Source organism: Haemaphysalis longicornis, unplaced genomic scaffold, assembly GCF_048455015.1.
Source record: "Haemaphysalis longicornis isolate Haplotype H1 unplaced genomic scaffold, Haemaphysalis longicornis Haplotype H1 scaffold_4, whole genome shotgun sequence".
Classification (NCBI taxonomy): domain Eukaryota; kingdom Metazoa; phylum Arthropoda; class Arachnida; order Ixodida; family Ixodidae; genus Haemaphysalis; species Haemaphysalis longicornis.
In genome coordinates, this window is record NW_027526361.1 from 133,437,677 (window position 1) to 133,455,031 (window position 17,355).

Here is a 17,355-nt window from a genome sequence, read left to right on the forward strand (position 1 = left end):
GCGGCGTGCTGCGGAAGCCCGAGGAGCTTTGGATTGGATTGGATTTGGATATTATTAAATTAGATTGTATTGGATTAGAGAAATCCAATCCATTTGGAGCACGATCTGTGTACAGAATTGGGTCTGCACATTCGCCGGTCTGCGCATTCCAGAGGAGTGGCGTCATAGACACGGAAGACGCACTGGCGCCGGCGCGTGCCCATGGCTGTGCGCCTCCGTTGCGCAGTATACCAAGTCTGACGGTGCACCGGAGCCGATCGATAGCACATGGCTCCTGGAGAGCCGTGCTGAGCATGCGCGAGAAGCAGTGACTGGGCTAGACTAGATTGGAATTTGTTTTAGCAGCAGTGAGGATGATAAGCAGCTAATCCTAGAGAACCAGTAAAGCTAAGAATAACCAGCTGAACCTTAGCTCACGCTACTATATCCTGGCATAGCCGAGCTAAGCCACTGGTTATTTTTTTTTATGCGGGCACTTATCCACTCAAGTCTCCCGGTTCGTGGCTTATCCCCCACGTGACTGTGTGTCACGAAGCAAGGAACAACGACGACAAATACTTCTGCCCTACCGCTGCCAATTCAAATCGCTTTTTCAGGAGCAATGTGGGTAGGTGTGTACGAAGCGTCTATCCTTTCCAAAGTGAGCCCAGGGGCGGTATTCTCGAGTTTTGTCCCTTTTGCGTCCCTTTCAAAAGTGTCCCTTTTGGAGAGCCCTGATTGGCTAAAAGCAAACAACCGGAAGTGACGTAACGCAAGCGCGGCAAACCTACTGCTAACCTTCCTCCGTGCTGCCAACGTCCACTTCTTAACCGGAAGTACGTCACGATGAAAGGGACGCAAAAGGGACGTTTTCAAAAGGGACAGTTACGAGAATACCGCCCCTGGTCTCAAAATGTATCTACGTTTCTGATGTGTGTGAGTGCCTTCCGTACTTTTAGTTCGAACTTTTGTCTTGTTCTCCTCCTTAAACTGCGAATATTTTTAGATTGCTTATAAAGTGCGCCGTGTTAGCCTATAAAACTCATGAATACCATGTAATAAAGGAAAAAAGAATAATGCCATTCCACTCAATGTGAAAGCTGCCGGAAGTGCAGAGCAGTGATTCGCCATTATGGATTGTAGCGCCGTTATCCGCTCACTGCTGCCACCCAATGCATTTCAAATTTCCCGCCTTCGCAGTGCTCGCGCACACCCTGCCTGAAATTGCGCCATTGGGAGTTCTGTTCTTTTTGTGCTTGCTTTAATTTCGTATGCTGGAACCTTTCTGTGTCATTTCGAACGCGCCATTTATTTCTTGGGCGGCTGGCTGGAGCCTTCCTGCGGCATTTCGAACGCGCAATTTTTTTCTTGCGCGGCCGCTTTTTTCGCTTAGTATCGCAAAAATCAACCCAACGAGCTTTCCTAACTAAATGAACCCAGGGGTTGCCGGTTATATACACAGATTGTGCCTGAAATGTACATGCAGTTGTTTTTTGCGACAAACAACGGGGAGATGCAAGACAAGTGCCAGCGGTTCACTAGGTTCGAACGGTTATGACTATTTAAACCGCGTGGTTTTCGTAGCTTCAGCGTGACCCCCTGACGACGGTACATGAGGCTTATCTCGCTGCGCCTCTTGATTCCGGCAGTCGCATCGACCGTTGCGAGCTACTATAGCGACAGGGCGAGCCCGTAAAGTGCTCTGCACTTAAAAAGTGCGGAGATTGCACAGCACCCTGGTTCCCATCGGATCACACGTGTTTTTAGATGCGACTGCATCTCATTCACTCGCCTTGTCCGTGCATCCGGCATCATCGGCGTTGTCGTCGGCGTCCGCCCCTCCCCCATTCTCCTCGCCGCCCGCACGAGCTGCGCTCTCCGCCGCTCACCCCCTCTCCTGTCCGGTAGCGAACACTCTCTCGCGAAGGGCATTGGATTGGATTCGATTGGATTTGATTGGATTGGCTTGGCTTGGATTGGATTGGATTGGATTGGATTGGATTGGATTGGATTGGATATGGATTGGATTGGATTAAAGTGGATTGTGTTGGATTGTGTTGCGTCATAGCCGCGGCAGACGCACTGGCGCCGGCGCGTCCCTTCACCGTTATGCGCGCTATAAAACGCGGTGCCTGCGCCGCTCCGCTCCATCGTTCCAGCGCCGTTCCTCCGCTGTCCAACGCTGCAACGTGAACCCCCTATGCGTCGCATCTACACAGGGGTTCCCGCGAGGGTAGGTGAGAGTTCTATCTTTTTCTCTTTACGGCGGAAGGAATTTTGTCAACAGGACAACAAAAACAACAACGGCGCTTTTTCTCAGTCTTTTTTTGTAAACCAATGGTAGTAGGCCCATCACTATAACAAAACCTTCCCGTAAAACCGTTCTGCGTACTCTTTCGCCTTTTTTTTTTTTTTTTTGCTGGATCCGCCTAATAGGGTTAACAGCTGTGCCTGCTCTCACACAAAACTGTTTATAAGCTGATTTGCCCTCGGCAGTCGATTTTTGAAACCAAAAAGAATAAAGGCCCCAAGGTAAACTAAGGTTTACTTTTCGCATACACTGTACAAGTAGCCTACAAGCGGTATAGCAGGTTGGGCAGAATGGCACGAGTTCAGCTATTGAACGCCGCGTGAAAGTTGGAACAATTCAAGAAGGGCGCTGAATCTTAAAAGTCTTCTTGGATAATGAAATTTTTCAACAAATGACTCAACGAAAACGGAGCGTGCCAAGGAATAGAAACAGAAGAAAGAACTGCTCGCTTTGAACAGTGCTTGTTTTTGTTTTTTTAGTGGGAATAAATTACGTGCTACTCCGTTATCACTTCCTAACCTGTTCCGACTGATTCTTCTGGCATTTGTTCCGCGTTTCTTTTAAATAAAGAGTTTTAATTTGGCGTCAGCTTTCGCCGTGTTTCTGGATTGGAAAACTTTTATTGAGCATAAAAGTGGGTGGCTTTCTCAGTCCAGATCGCCGCGAGCTAGCGCAGCAGCTTGGGCGCGAATGATGAGGCGTTCTTGGTCCTCGCACCGTGAGCTGGCCAGCTCGCGCTCCCAGTGCTCAGGGGATGGGGAAGGGAGGGGGTTTGGCCCGTAGGGGCATTCCCAGACTAGGTGGTAGGTAGTGTTTGGGACGGAGCAAGAAGGGCAGTTGTAGGGGTAAGTGGAGGAAGAGATGTGGTGGATTATCGTGGTGTTGTAGAATGTGTTGGTCTGCAGTCGACGCCAAATGCGAGCCGCCTGTGTGCTGAGGGATGGGTGCGGAGGAGGGTATTGAAGCCGCAGTTGGCGATAATGATATACGATTTCAGTGTATCGGGGAGGGACCGGGGGATAGATGGAGGGTTTGGAAAGATCCTCTTCCGTAGACGAAAACGCCCGGAATGTAAGGGCGCGGGCAGCGGCATGTTTATTTTTTTTTTTTATCTCAAGCCGAGTTACTCGCTGTGCAAGACGTCAGCAGCGTGAAAAGCACCTGGAAATGCGGACTGCGCCCAATGGCGGTAAATTCAAACCGCAGCTGCACTGCCACTTCTCGCGGCAAAAAAGTTGCGATTATAGGTACCAGTCTTCGCAAACCGCCACAGCATATCATGCCGCTGCAGCGAGGAGCTGTACACGGGTCCGTATCATGACCTCCATGAGGGGTCGTGGACGCAGAAACACAAAGAAACACGTGGGTGATAATATATGCAGCATTCTTGTCAAACGAGGAATTATTCCCGATGAAAACAAAAAAAAAGGACACGATGCATTTTATACTTGCTTACTTAATTTTGGCTTCCCAACAAAATAAGTTGGGCATTGTCAGGTGTTGCTTAACTAAAGAACAATCGCCGTTAGCCCCAAGCCACCGGGGAAGAGCTTAAATTTTATTGTTTCACATCGGCAAGACTAATCCTGCTTTTCACAGTGACGCGTAGAAATTCGATTCTGTTCCAAAAAGCCCCAGTACCACACAGCAGAGTCCCTCTCGATGGGCAAGGTTCTCTGCAATCCTCGGTGATCCTATCCACCGATAGTCCTGTCATAACAGATATCTCAAGAAAACGCGGGATCCAGAGAAGGGAAGCGAGCCAGCGAAGGGGGCGGGTGCACTTTCCCTGGGAAGAGAGGCGGCGCGCGAACGCCGCATTCGGGGTCACGGGCGCGGGTCACGCAGGTGAACCACCGCCGTGGCAACAACCGAGGATCCACGGGAGGGAGAGAAAGAGATGTGGATCGCGCGGGCGGAGGAGGAAGCCCAGAAGCGCATCTGGACGCGGGCCCCTCTTCTTCTCCCAGCCGGCCCCAATACCTGGCGTTTTCTCTATGCGGTCAGCCTGGCCACAAAGGGCGCAGCAGCACACTGACCCCTCTGGGCCCCCGTCGCCCATTCAGGGGGGACGAGGCGGCCATTGTTGTTCTATGTCCCCGAGCGAAGAGGAATTCGGTCCCGGAGGCCCGCTGCTCTACTCCTGGCGCGCCGCGGGGAAAGTGGGAGTAGAGGGAGGAGGAACCTTTTCATTTTCTGAGAACCGGGGGAAAGAAATTCCAGAGCGGAGCACGGGGTCAAGAACCCCGGCGGCCAGACGGCGGCAGACGGAGGGTCGGTTGCCGTGATGGTCGCTCCGAGAGGCTGCGGGGGCGGAGGACCTCCTGTCAAACGGGGTCACGCGCCTTCTCAGCGAATGAACCACAACGTGTTGGGAGCAGTAGAAGCGTTTAACGTGAAAGACTTGTCACTGCACGAGCGCACAGCGCAGAGACAGAGGCTCTGGAAGGCCAACTAGCAACACGTATTCGGGGTCTGCTTGTTTGATACAAATGGCTTGCACGGAATCCACGAGCCTGTTTACTGTAGAAGAAGGGACAACTGGGCTAGTTTGTATTACATTTGGGACATCTTGATGGTAGCGCGCTTAAACACGGACACTAGGAAAAGAGACGACAAACCGTTTGTCGTCTCTTTTTCTAGTGTCCGTGTTAAGTGCGCTACCATCAAGATGTTCCGAAACCTGTTTAGTGTACGGGATGAGATTTTGATGCGCCATGCTGCGTGCTTTAAAAGCAGACTGTGGCCCCCATGGAGGCCATGTTAGACAACTGTCCATCTTAGGGGCTCTGAAAAGCAGCAGCGCGGCCTTTTATGTTGAACATTGTAACGACAGAAACGGAGACATTAATCCTCAGCTGGACCTCAGCCACTCCAACACGGCGGAAACGCAGTCGAGACTGGATAGTTCCGTTTCACTTTTATACGCAGTTTGGTCAACCAGAAACGTGACTTCGCATATTCGTTACGTTTTGGCAAAACTCGCCAGCCTGCTTCTGCATTATAGTTGTCGCAAACAAGCACGCTAGTATCTGTAGCTGTAGTCTTTCCAAATAAACTGAAATAAGTTACGCTCTACCAAGAGACCACGGAAACAAAAAGGCACAAAACTTAAGCATCAATGCCATGCGCAGTTATAGCCGTCTTTTTCCAGAAGCCACCTATTTGTAACAGGACCTTCAGGGCATGTCCCCGTCGGAGCTTTAATTTGAAAAATATATACTAACAAACCAGCTCAGATCAGAAAGCGCCAGCGATCGGAATGTAATGTCAATGGGAAACTTACATAAAAAAGGAACAATAGAGGGGGAAGAACGAGTCCCGTAATGATTCGTTTCCTTCGCGGTCATCTTTTGGCCCCGCAGGTGCGCTCTAATGCTCCTCCGGACCTCGAAACGTTCCGACTAATGGTGCGTGTGTTGTGGTTGCTTCGACTGGGCGGCACCCATTTATCACGACAGCCGCTCTAACGACCCGCCCGCCTTCGCACTCCCGCTGGTACTCGTGGGAATGGGATCGTGAATCTTAGCCGCCGACAGTTGGGCGTACGGAAGCCTAAACAGAGACTTAACACCACGTAACGCGGGGATCCGTTGCCCTCCAGCGCTGCGTGGCTCGATGCAACGAAAGCGCACGGACCAGAAATAAAACGCACGTGAGAGGTGCGTGGTCGGCCGATTCGTCAGGTTCGGAAGGCGGGGTGGTGCGTTTCCGCTTTGCCACGGGGGGACACCGCGTTTACAGGTTCGGTATACGCTTTTTTATGACTACTGCAGACTCGGTGGGGTAGAAATCGTAACAGGCACACGAGATGCCAACGACGCAATTGATGATCTTCATTCCTGGTAACGAATGTGAAACAAAGGACACTTTTAAGCTCCATTTGCAGGTTCCACGTACCGTGTAACGCACACGCGCACATACACACACGCACACACACACTGAGCGTGTGAGAGCGCGTTCCCGCGTTATATCCTATATACATGAAATATTTACCTTTTGTTAAGAGCCAGGGCATAGATGAGGGGGTATGAGTTGATGACGACGAAGGGTGATTAAATTAACCTGAAAATATTCGCTTCGCGGATGAAGTCAAGGAGTGAACGATGATGGCGCCCGTGTATCCGTGCGACGTTTGCGGAGGCGTCGTCTACGCGAAGGCCCGTCGCCGCAAGGTGCCGCAGTCTCGTCGGCCTCAAGGCGAGGCAGGGTCACAGCAACTGGTGGAGGTCGGCGATCGCGTTGCTGCTGAGGCAAACTGGGAAGCCAGGGTTTGTAAAGGAATATCGGTATTCGGAATCTCACGGCGGGAGTTAAGGCCGCCCCCACCCAAATCCTCCTAAGCGCTACTTCCTCAGCACGGGTAAGACCGGGGGGAATGTGGCAGCACACGGTGGAATGAGAGCAGCGCCGTAGGTGTTCTTTTCTCTTAGTAGGAGAGTGGCATCCTACAGCTCTAACGGGGAAGTTGAAGATGGAACAAAGGTACGTTGCTAGACTGGCTGCTACGTCTGCCTTGCAGTGGTCTGTGAGTAGATCACGTGGAATCCATTCAATAAGAATCTTGTAAACAATGCCTGCCGCAATCTGGTGAATACTCTGGGCCAGCACAGGGCTACGACTAACTAACCGTAGTAAGCGGACTGCTTGAAGGGCATCGGTGTGAACTACGATGCGTGCCACGGGCTAGAAAGTTAATCCGGTTACAGCAAGCAGAACCTCTCTAATGGCTACAAGTTCCGCACAGAACGATGATGGAGGTTCCGGGACCTTAAATCTGGACGTCTTGCTGGGGGCTGCTTCATTGAAAGCAATGGAAAATAACAATGCGTTAAGGTTACAAACGTAAACATAGCATGTGTTAGGTAAAAGGACGGACGTGTCGGCGAATCACTTTTATGGGCTCAGGACTAGTCTTGTTCCCAAGCCGTAACTGAGTGAGCTGAACGATGATGGCGTGATGGCGGAGATAGCGCCACGGCGTGCTGTTTATGATCTGCGAACGATAAATTAGACTACTGAGACTCCCAAGAACAGGCAGAACTACAACGAAAATAAACCGCGTATTTTCAAGCGTCAAGAGTCGTAGAATCACGCCTCCCGACTTGCTGAATCGTCGTGCAACAACCCGCGCTTTCACCGCTTGCCGGCAACTCTTCGCCAACACAGCCTACTTGAAAAAAAAAAAAAAATAATAATAATACTTTTAAATCGAACCTGCGTGGGTGCCTATTGCCACCCGACCGGAAACCGTGTAACGAAAGGCCCTCAATTCCCGAAGCAAGCACGCCTGAAGTTCAACTTGCGCAATTTTGCGGAATACGTAATTGCGTTTGGCGAGGGGCCGTGTAACTCGGCAGCGATTGATGGTTGACTAGGTGTCTACAGAAACCTCCCGACTCCGCGATTGCCGCCGCGGTGACACGCGGAGAAGCATTAAAGAAGCGACATCGTCCTGCGGTTACCCATATCCCGCTGTCCGGACGTGATAGATAACAAATGTAATAGGGTAACGGACCCACAGCGCGAGCCACACAGCGATCCAAGTTGTTTCAAAGTACACGACAAAATATAGCACCAATAATGGAAAATGCAATGCGTGCAATAGGCGGCAATAAACACGAGAACCTTTCTTGGGAACGTGGCGTGACATCTGCCAGTCATCTAATGCTTCTGTTCCTGAAGCTGTTGCCGTGATGTGCGAAATATTATTCCGTGCGGATGAGTAGACCTCCCTGCTTCCAGGGAAGTGGGCACCACGGGCGATAATGTCGGGCAGATTTATAAAATAACGAATTACTTTTCAAGCGCTGTGAGATATAAACATCTTCAACATATAAAATAATAAATGGTTTCTACAAAGTAAGACACCACTTGTACGTTTAACGTTAACTCCGACGTGCGGCATGAGAAGTAACCTTTTGGTACGTAACGCGCGTCCCCGGTAGGTCTGCGAGGGTCCCAGACATCCCAGGCAGGGCCGTACCCAGAGGGGGGGGGGGGGTTTGGGGGTTCGAACCCCTCCCGAAATCTTTTCCAGGCAGCACGTAAACAATACTTACTGTTGCTTTCAGCAAAACTACCCCCTTCCCAAAATTCATAACCCCCCCCCCCCCCCCCCGAAAAAAATTTCTAGGTATGGCCCTGATCCCAGGGATCATTCTAGGCAGAAGACAAAGAGCGCCGCGAAATAATGTGGAGGGACTAGGACGACACAGTCAAGAATGCGCGTAGTGAAGTTAGTGTGGAATCCGAGGCTGGCCGAAGGAACTGGTAGTGAGACGTTTTCATGAATGCCGTCGGAGCCAGGGGTCTCAAGACGGAATGGGTTCCTTACAGGCCGACCTGTCGAGCAGCGAACGCGAACTAAAAATGGCTGAAGCTGCAAACAGGAGAACTTAGCTTACAAAAGGAACGGCCTCGCAACTGAGCGCGTATCTTGTCACTGCGCATTGAGCATGCAGCAGGAGGAAAGTAGGCTTTCACGGCATTGCCACGGTTGGTGACTGCTCGGTTATTACTTCGGTATCATGGATTCAGCGAAATAATACTTTCGAAGGGGAGCGGGGAGGGCCTTACCTGATCATTTTAAAGACCCATTATTACTAACCTTCCTCGTACGATCGTGAGGGATTCCCTGTTTATTCGATATCGGTCGGGATCGCACGAGTAGCCACTGTGTTCGGTTCATCAGTACGCACATCCCTACTCAGTGGCTGTTCCGTCCATTTCCCTCCCTCCTGACTAACCGAAAGTATGAAATGCTCGAGAAGGTTAAGACGTTAGCCTCACTTCGATTCGTATAGCTGCTTTCCATGCGTCCGATCTTTCGCGCTCGGCTTTGCCGCAGTCTGGTGAGTAGTGTTCATATTGTGATTTAGTTAAAATACTTGTTCTTAATCAGCTCACTCGGTACTTAAGTGCTACGGCGCATACGTTTAATTCACCGTAGAAGTCTCGCTACGTCCCACGTACCCATAAAAATAACCGAAAATAAAACGCAAATAGAATCATATTCGGCGGCCGCGGAAAACAAGTTTAGAGCATGCATGCTCTAACCTTATTTTCCGTGTGGCATATACATAACATCTTTATTCCCTGTATCTTACGTCAGCATTAAGTACCATGTAATAAAAGTGTGCAACAAAATTCGCTACATCATTTCCCTTTCCAAGGATATCTTCTCTCCCACTGGTCGTACGGGTCCCACCGTCGGTCGCACAAATCACTGGACTTCTAGACGTAAAGTCTTCAAGGCAGAATCAGGGGATAGCAAGAGACAGGGAACGAACGACTTCCGGAGCGCGGCGTGTAATGGGGAGACGTGCGCGACGTGGTCAGGCGCGGCTTGCGCGAATACCAAAGCTTCCACAAGCAGAACATACGTCAACACAAGGTTTCCGTCTCGGCGACTCAGCTCAAGGCACAAGATAGAGCAAGAAACCGCGAGCCAAAAAACTCTCCACCCGAGCTGACGCATTCCGGCTCGCACAGAAAAATATTTGCGGGGAAATTTTTCTCGGCGTCTAACGTTCGCTCGACGCGGCGGTTTAAGTGGCCCAGCTGACAGCAGCGGGCGGTGGGCCGGGGGGGGATTATATACGACCTCGGGCCGGGAACAGAAACACGAGTGTAGCGAAAGATCGGCACGCGCTGGAGAAGGAAGAGGAGGGCGAGCAGCACGGAGCCGCTAGAGCAAGAGAATCTCTAAATAAGGCAGAAACCACCGCCGTCTTGGAGGAGCTTACGGGCGGTAGCGTATTTATAGCCCGCTCGAGCACCCCACCGTGTTTCTGTTTCTTCAGAAAGTAAAATAGGGGAGAAAAATACCATTTCCGCGCCGTACAGGAGTAGCAATTCTATCCCGCCTGGCTCTGTTCTGGCACGTACTACGGAAGTGCTTTGTTTTTTCTGAGATATTTTCATTTACTTGCATTTTTTTCGTCGCCGCCAGTGGTGACTCAGTGCGCATCTCTGTCTTGCCTAAAGTTCGCAGCGAACGCCGCGATTTAATTTCGTGGTTGAACGTTGCAATGAATCTTGAAAAACCTAAGGTCACCATGGTGCAGTGGAACAGTGGCTAATGGCTAAGGCTTTCCATCACCGCAACATATGCGGCCCCTGGCTTAATTCGAAGCACAGTGTGGTGTGCCTCTTTCAAAGCGGTAAAAAAAGGGGAGAGGTGTCTGTGGACTCGAATTTCCGCTTCGGTAATTTATTTGAAGCTCTCCATTAAAATCAACATTCACGAAGATGTCCCGGGAAAAATAAGTCTGTTTAAATCAAAAGGTGGGTTTTCTATGACGGCATTGAGCTTTCGGTCATCAAAATATTCACACTAAAATAACTATGAACGCTACGCAATAAAGAAATTGTCGTGTTTAATGTCATGCCTTTTTAAATAACGGAGAACTGTCACACAAACCTGTCCGTCATGACGGAGTACACTGCAGCCTGATTGGGCAGTTCTTGGTTCACCAGCACTTCTATAGTGTTGACCGGAAGAATTTGGTCAATGGGAAGTTGCGGCTACCCAGTCCGAGAAGGCGTTGACGCTAGCCTGGCTTGAATTTCATGGTCAAGACGAACAACACTTTCGCTCTCTTGTGGCAGGCCCAATGTGAGATGCTAAATTTTTAGGGCTTCGTTATGTTTGTCTTAATATGCGTTCACGGTGTTTTTCTTTGTCTCTTTCACCGTTGGCTGTTTAACCGAATGCAGTGTGCACTGTATACGGCTTCCTGGCTGACTTTAAAGCGCGCGGAAAGATCTCAAGGCGGCAAGACCTAAACGCCTTCGAAACGGCTTTCGCTAAACGCCTTGTTCCGGAGTCAACGTCTGCATGAAGAGCGCCGAAGCAACGTCCTGCTTTTACGTAGCTGCGAAAACCGCTATTTATAGAACGCAAACAGAAGCCTACTTTACGGTTTTTTTTTCTGTTGCCGTTTTCCTGTTGTTACGAAATAACGCGCAATCCAGCGCGCTCTGTAACACGAGAAAAGTGGCGGAGGCTGAAGTGGTGGCGCCATCCGGAGGCAACCTAGCCAGGTACTCAAAATCTCTCCTTCGGGAGCACAACGGCGCTTCTTCGTCGCCGGAGGGCCGGAGAGCGTTTGCCGCAAGCATTGGCCCGTGCACGGCCGCTAGATGGAAATCGCATCGAGCGGTTGTGGCCCGTGGATGGATTTCAAGTGGCAGGCACTGTTGGGCAACTCCACCTTCACTTACAGGCAGCAGTCACGGATGGACACAGGGCCGGATTCATGGAAATTTACGGGCGGGAAGGAAGGAGGGCAGTGTTATAATGACATCAAGAATAGTCAAAATGCGGATCCAGACTGACCTTTCCGTTTTCTGGGCGGTCGGTAGGCGGTATCTTTCGTCATGACTTAAAGGGGCACTGACACAAAAATTTTGCATCTCGTTTTTTTTTGTTGCAATAAGTAGGTAGTGACCTACTTATAACCTGTAGAAACCTCATTTGCTTCAGCGTGCGACGGTTGTTTAATTAGAGGCATTTTCAATGCGGCCAGTCGCAGTTTCGGTTTCAGCGAGTGCCGCGAAACGATGGATTTTGTGGATTTTGTGTGAACAAAGCTGACCACGTGACCGTCGGAGGGATATCACAGAGCAGAGCCGCCGTAGCACTGTCGAATCCGCATCGACGGCAGTTTCTGCGAATGCCCCCACGTACTGATCTCGCGAGGCGCTTAATTAAAGAGCGACCGTGGATGTGACGCAGGCGCTGCAAGTGAAAATGCTACCGCGGCTAAAGAACGACGCGTGACGCTCGAGACGGTGGGTGGCAAGACGCGCGCTGAGAGCAGCCGGCCGGTCTGCCTACAGGTCCGCCTACAGATCTGTTCGGCTTAGCACTGCGGCGGATATTCGAGTGCCGCTCTCGTAAGCGGTGCAGATGACAATTTTTAATGCAACCCGCCATCGCATCATTAACTCCTTTCTCATGTAAGCCACCATGGTCGGTACTTGGGGACAATTTCGTGCAGCGGTAACAAGCTATCACTCGAGCTACCTGCGCCGGCCTGGGCCACTTCGCGGCCGTGGCCGCCGCCTGCACAGCGACCGTGCGGCTAGCTCAGTGGGCTTTTCGTGCCTCCGGCGCGTTTTCGCATCCAATGGTAATAAACAGTAATAGAAACAGAGTGCCTGGAATCGCTGTAGAACTTTGGTCGCAGCCAGCTGCCCGATGAGCTGACGAAATCACGGCGCCTCCGCCGCCAACGATCGGGTCGTTCGTTCTCGAGAGCAGAGGCTCCGCCCTCCGGCCCTCCGATTGGAGCGGCGAGCCGGGCGAGCCGGCGCAAAACGCCGGCAGTGCGGAAGCGGCAAACACAAACTCGTGACGTGTTTAGATGTTGTTTATTTACACAATCTCCTCGGGATGTCGATTGCGCGTGGTCCTCTGCTGGCTGCTCGGTTGCGTTTCGCACACTTTAAAATTGATTTTAAATATGTTCTAGGCTGTATTCGCCGCTGATATTTTGCAGATGATGTATATGTGTTCCCACCAATCTATCTCCGAAGTTATCTCGCCTTCAAAATTTTGTGTCAGTGCCCCTTTAAGGAGCGTTGGGGAAAGGCAGGACACACACTGGGCCTCCTCGATCGTCCGCGGACTGCCGGAGACGCGATCCGGTGCTCGATTTTCCTATGTATTCCTATGGGACTTCCGGTCCGAACGCAGTCCACGGACTGCCCGCGGACCGTCCAGGACTGGTAAATCGAGGAGGCCCGTGTAGCTTTGGCAGTGCTATTCAGAAACGCTTGTCATCCTCCCCTCTCTCCGATGAATACGCCAGTGAAACGGCCAGTCTCCTGACGTGAGCAGCTTCGAAACTATGCAGCCACGGTACTTCCTCCAGTCGGTACTTCATAGTCGGTACTTCATCCAATTACCAATAAAAAGTTTCCACTTTGTGACACATCTGTATGATAGGACGCTGTCATCATAATGGTACCTTTTAAATTACAGTTTTCAAGTTCTTATCCCAACGCCAGCGCCGGTGTTTCTGTTACCAATACAGGTTAGCCGACTCACCTCGCGCTACCTGCAATACGTCGCACGAGGGGTCACTATCCTTCATAACGCCTTCCGCCTAGCTCAGTAAAGGCTTTCATCGCCATCATTCCCTCACAATAACGCTCCCTTGTGGCACGAGAAGACATGTTTCTTGCCAGCGCGTGCTTTAGAAACTTAGAAGGCCTACCTATCAGGTACACCGTAAAACGCTAGCCGCCAGAAAATATTAAAGTACCTTTTAATTTTCTTGGCACGCCCCTTCTCCGGGAGCTTCTTGGCGTTTTTTTCTCAATCTTAGTAAACGCGGAATATGCAGAACTGACCTTGTCGCGATGCGGCGGCGCCGGACCCGGGTCGCCGTAGGCGTTGCAGCGCTTCGTCTGCGGCGGGCCTCCCTCCGGGAGCGATGTCCTCACGCCGTGATGACCGGTGGACAGCGGGACGGCGCCACGCTTGGAGCGACCTGGGTAAGACGGAGAGGTTGACGTCGTTAGTGCACTCAGGGTGGATTAGTGTCACAGAACCGCGCTAGGTCCCGTCGTACTTGTTAGCGACACAGCGGCCGCTGTTGCAGCATTTACCGGTGTCCTGCAACGGCAGGTGCTCAGGAGTGCAACGAAAAGGAGCCACGAAGCCACGAATTACCGCAGGAAGGCCAAAGGAGCGGACGCGGAAGCGAGCCGAAAATCGGAGTGATAATAACAACCAACAGGACATACAAAACTTAGAGCCATTCTACCCTGGGAAGAGGCGCGCACAGCGAAGCTGGCGCTCTGGGTGGATTGGCTATGTTGGGGTTTACTATTATTGGGGATTTGCTATATTGAGTTATAAAGGGACCCTGCAGCACTTTCGATAAGCGCGTTCACTCTTTCCTTCGCGTCTGGAAGATCTGCGAAAGCTACAGTTATCGCCAGCACGGAATGTCGCTGTGTGATTTGCTCGTCGCAGAAGATAGGCCTTCCGTTACTGCTTTGTTTTTGTGGCTTTTTTTTAAGCTGCTATCGAAAAGCGTTCATTGCTGCAACTGAAGGAAAATCGGCCAACAGCCGCTACATGGCCTTCGTGACGTAATTCGAGCCGTCGAAGAACGTCAAGACCGGGAAAGAGAGCGAAATCTTTTGAGCGAGTTTACGAGTTATCTGACGAGCATATAGCAGTAATGTTTGGCTGAGGTACTGCGACCCCCTAATTTAAGTACTGGGTGCGTTGGGTGACTACGTTTACAAACATTTAGGATTTCAAAAAAGTCGAAAAAAAAGTGTTGCAGGGTCCCTATAAGGACGGTGGACCGATTTCCATGTCACAGACTCAGAACACACAGGATTGGTGAGTACAGAGACATCAACATCATCATCATCAGCCTGATTGCGTGCACAGCAGGGCGAAGTCCTCTCCCAAAGACTTTCAGCCATGTATGTCGAGTGCTACGCTGAGGTAAAGACAGTGATGTTTTAATATAGCGCGGCTACGCCAATCACAGCGCAGACTGTAGTGCGCCGCACAGGTGGCAGCCGGGGAGTGCGCGGCATTGCGCAATGGCGAGGGTAGTAGACGCCGCGCGTAGCGAGCAGTGTGCACGGCTCGGGAAAGAGGCGGTTGCGGTGGAGAGGATAATTAAGTGGGGCTGTAACTGGTGTAACCATACTCCCTCCGTGCACGGCTACGCTTCACTGCGCAACACCTAATCTGTGAAAGCCAGCTTAGAGAGACAAAGCTTACGCCAATACAATTAAGGTCGGCTTCACCTCTAAACACAAGTGCCTTGCTGTGAAGCAGATCTCCCGATCGCAGTATGAAATATCAAGATGTGGAGGCCCTAAGACGTTTATGCACAACGTTATGAATTTTTCATGGTCCTCGACTTTTCATTCCACAGGGGCACGAGAACTGGGGCGGTTAGACACATAAAAACAGCTTTGTTGTAAAAATTGATCTTCGTTTCACTTAGACGAATGCTCGAAGTGGTGGAGTGCCAGTTGGTGATTCTTGGTTCTCATTTTATTCTTTTTTTATTTTATTCATTTTTGATTTTATTCATATTTTATTCATTTTATTTCTTTCAAAATTACCCTATTTTAGCGATGCCTTCTGGATCCACTATTTTCGTCCCAGCACGGCAAAACTCGTCAGCAATAAGTACACTTTGCGCATACCGCAATTCTTACTTTTGTCTTGGTGTTAATCGAAGAGTCCAGTCCTTCACGATGATAGGTACACGCTATCGACTGGCTAGTTCGATTTGCATTAGGGCCTACATTTGCATCTTAACTTCACCGCCCCTTCTCGCGTCCAAGTTTTCTTAATCCGGGCGCTCCTGTGACGCTTGACAAAATTAAACACGGCTTAACTTAAGAAAAGTCGCTGTAAAGTTCGCTCTGTCCTTACGCCGATATTAAGTTGGCTTTGTTTTTCCACGTCAAAGAAAGGCAGAAAACGCTCCGTTAACATTATCGCTATAACACACCAAATCTCTTGAAACAAAGCCGAGAAACCCACCCCCGCAACGAAACATTCCCGTTCCGCACATCTTATATAACGGCGTGACTTATAGCCCTCGTATAACGTATGCTGGCTACACTCGAAGGTCGAATAAATCACCGGATCACCAAGCCATCTAAACAGCAAAAGACCAGTCGTTAACACGATACTGGCCGATTTCCGAAGGTTTCCGTCGCATCCCCCACCTTGCGCCCGTTTAGTGGTGAAGCCCCTTGGGGGCTCGGGTTGTCGGCGTCTCATGTCGGCGTCGTCGTCGTCGTCGTCGTAATCGTCGTCTCATGTAGTCACGGTACTAAAACACCGGGACACTCGCTTACGCCTCGCGCTGGAAAGCTTCGTAACGCATACTTAAAAAACACAGAAACTTCGCAGAAACTTACTCCACCTTGGGGATTTCCCCTAAATATGCTCGAGTAACACCGGGACACTCGATTACGCCTCGCGCGAGAACTCTTCATGCTTCAAAGACACGAGACTTTTACAGCAAAGCTGTACACCTCTACCCCCAATGGTTTCACCTCCGTTGTCAAAAACGCCAAGGCGCCAAGAGTGAACCTATACACTGAATGCTTCGCCTTTCTCCAGGTTTCACGTTAGTGGAGATGGACCAGGATTTTTTTTTTCTGTATGCCCTCAAAGTCCCTCTCATCCTGCGTTTTGGTGGTCGTGTTGGGATGCTAGATGCGTGGAGCGGTGCTGGCATTCTTTCTTTAAATCGAATTTCAATGCAAACAGAAGGGAACAACCGCAGAATTTTGAGGCTGCTGAGGCATTTGAGAGACAGAGTTCACTTTGCTGCATCACTCTACTTCCTGGAGCCTTCTTTCGTGCTTCTTTCGCATGCTTGCCACCAGGTAGCCCTTGACAGGATGGTTTGCCGCCTTTCAACGATGGCGGCGGTGAAATTCCGACAACGACGAAGGAATCGCGGAGAAAGTTACGCGCCTTTCTGTTTGCGCAATTTCAAGTCCCACGAGGCTTCGAGCCAAGTATATACATACCACTGTGGCTATAAAAGGCACAGGTTATCGGCACAGTTGACCCTGATGTGTACGTTAATGCTCTTTGCTTTAAATAGGGTAACAGGGTAACAATGTTACACCCACAGATAGTGAATAATGCCCCCCCCCCCCCCCCCGCCCCATCCCAACCCTCCCCGCGGACTTAAGGTATTTTCCTGGACACAACACCAGCAAATTTCCCAACACATTGCACCTCCACTCCCGTGTCCCTTCCGTTTTCAATGTAACGCCCCGCCCCGCAGCGGGACGCTATGAAGAATACGACACCCTTACTTGCGACGGTGAAACGATGCGTCCTCGTAATCGTCATCTGCTGTTCCTTGTATACTGCGCAGGATGAAATCCTCCTCCAACTACTAGAAGCCACTCAGCGCGCCTCAGGCGGTTGCCAGAAGGTCTTGGCCGAATTGCACGCCGCTTGAAGAAGGCTCATGCCTTTCGCAGACGGCTTCGAGGTGGAAGTTTTGCAACTGCCTAGAGTTCACCTTCTTGGCCCAGCG

The 17,355-nt window shown here is 50.7% G+C and overlaps 1 protein-coding gene across 1 annotated transcript in view; it reads right to left on the reverse strand.

The window, feature by feature from the left end:
• The window catches only part of LOC144179389 (uncharacterized), a 135,806-nt gene that overhangs the window by 88,665 nt on the left and 29,786 nt on the right, over positions 1-17,355 (reverse strand). The window contains exon 2 of the mRNA XM_077707724.1: positions 13,654-13,794. Within this exon, the coding sequence (XP_077563850.1) occupies positions 13,654-13,794 (141 nt within the window). The remainder of the gene's footprint in view (positions 1-13,653; positions 13,795-17,355) is intronic.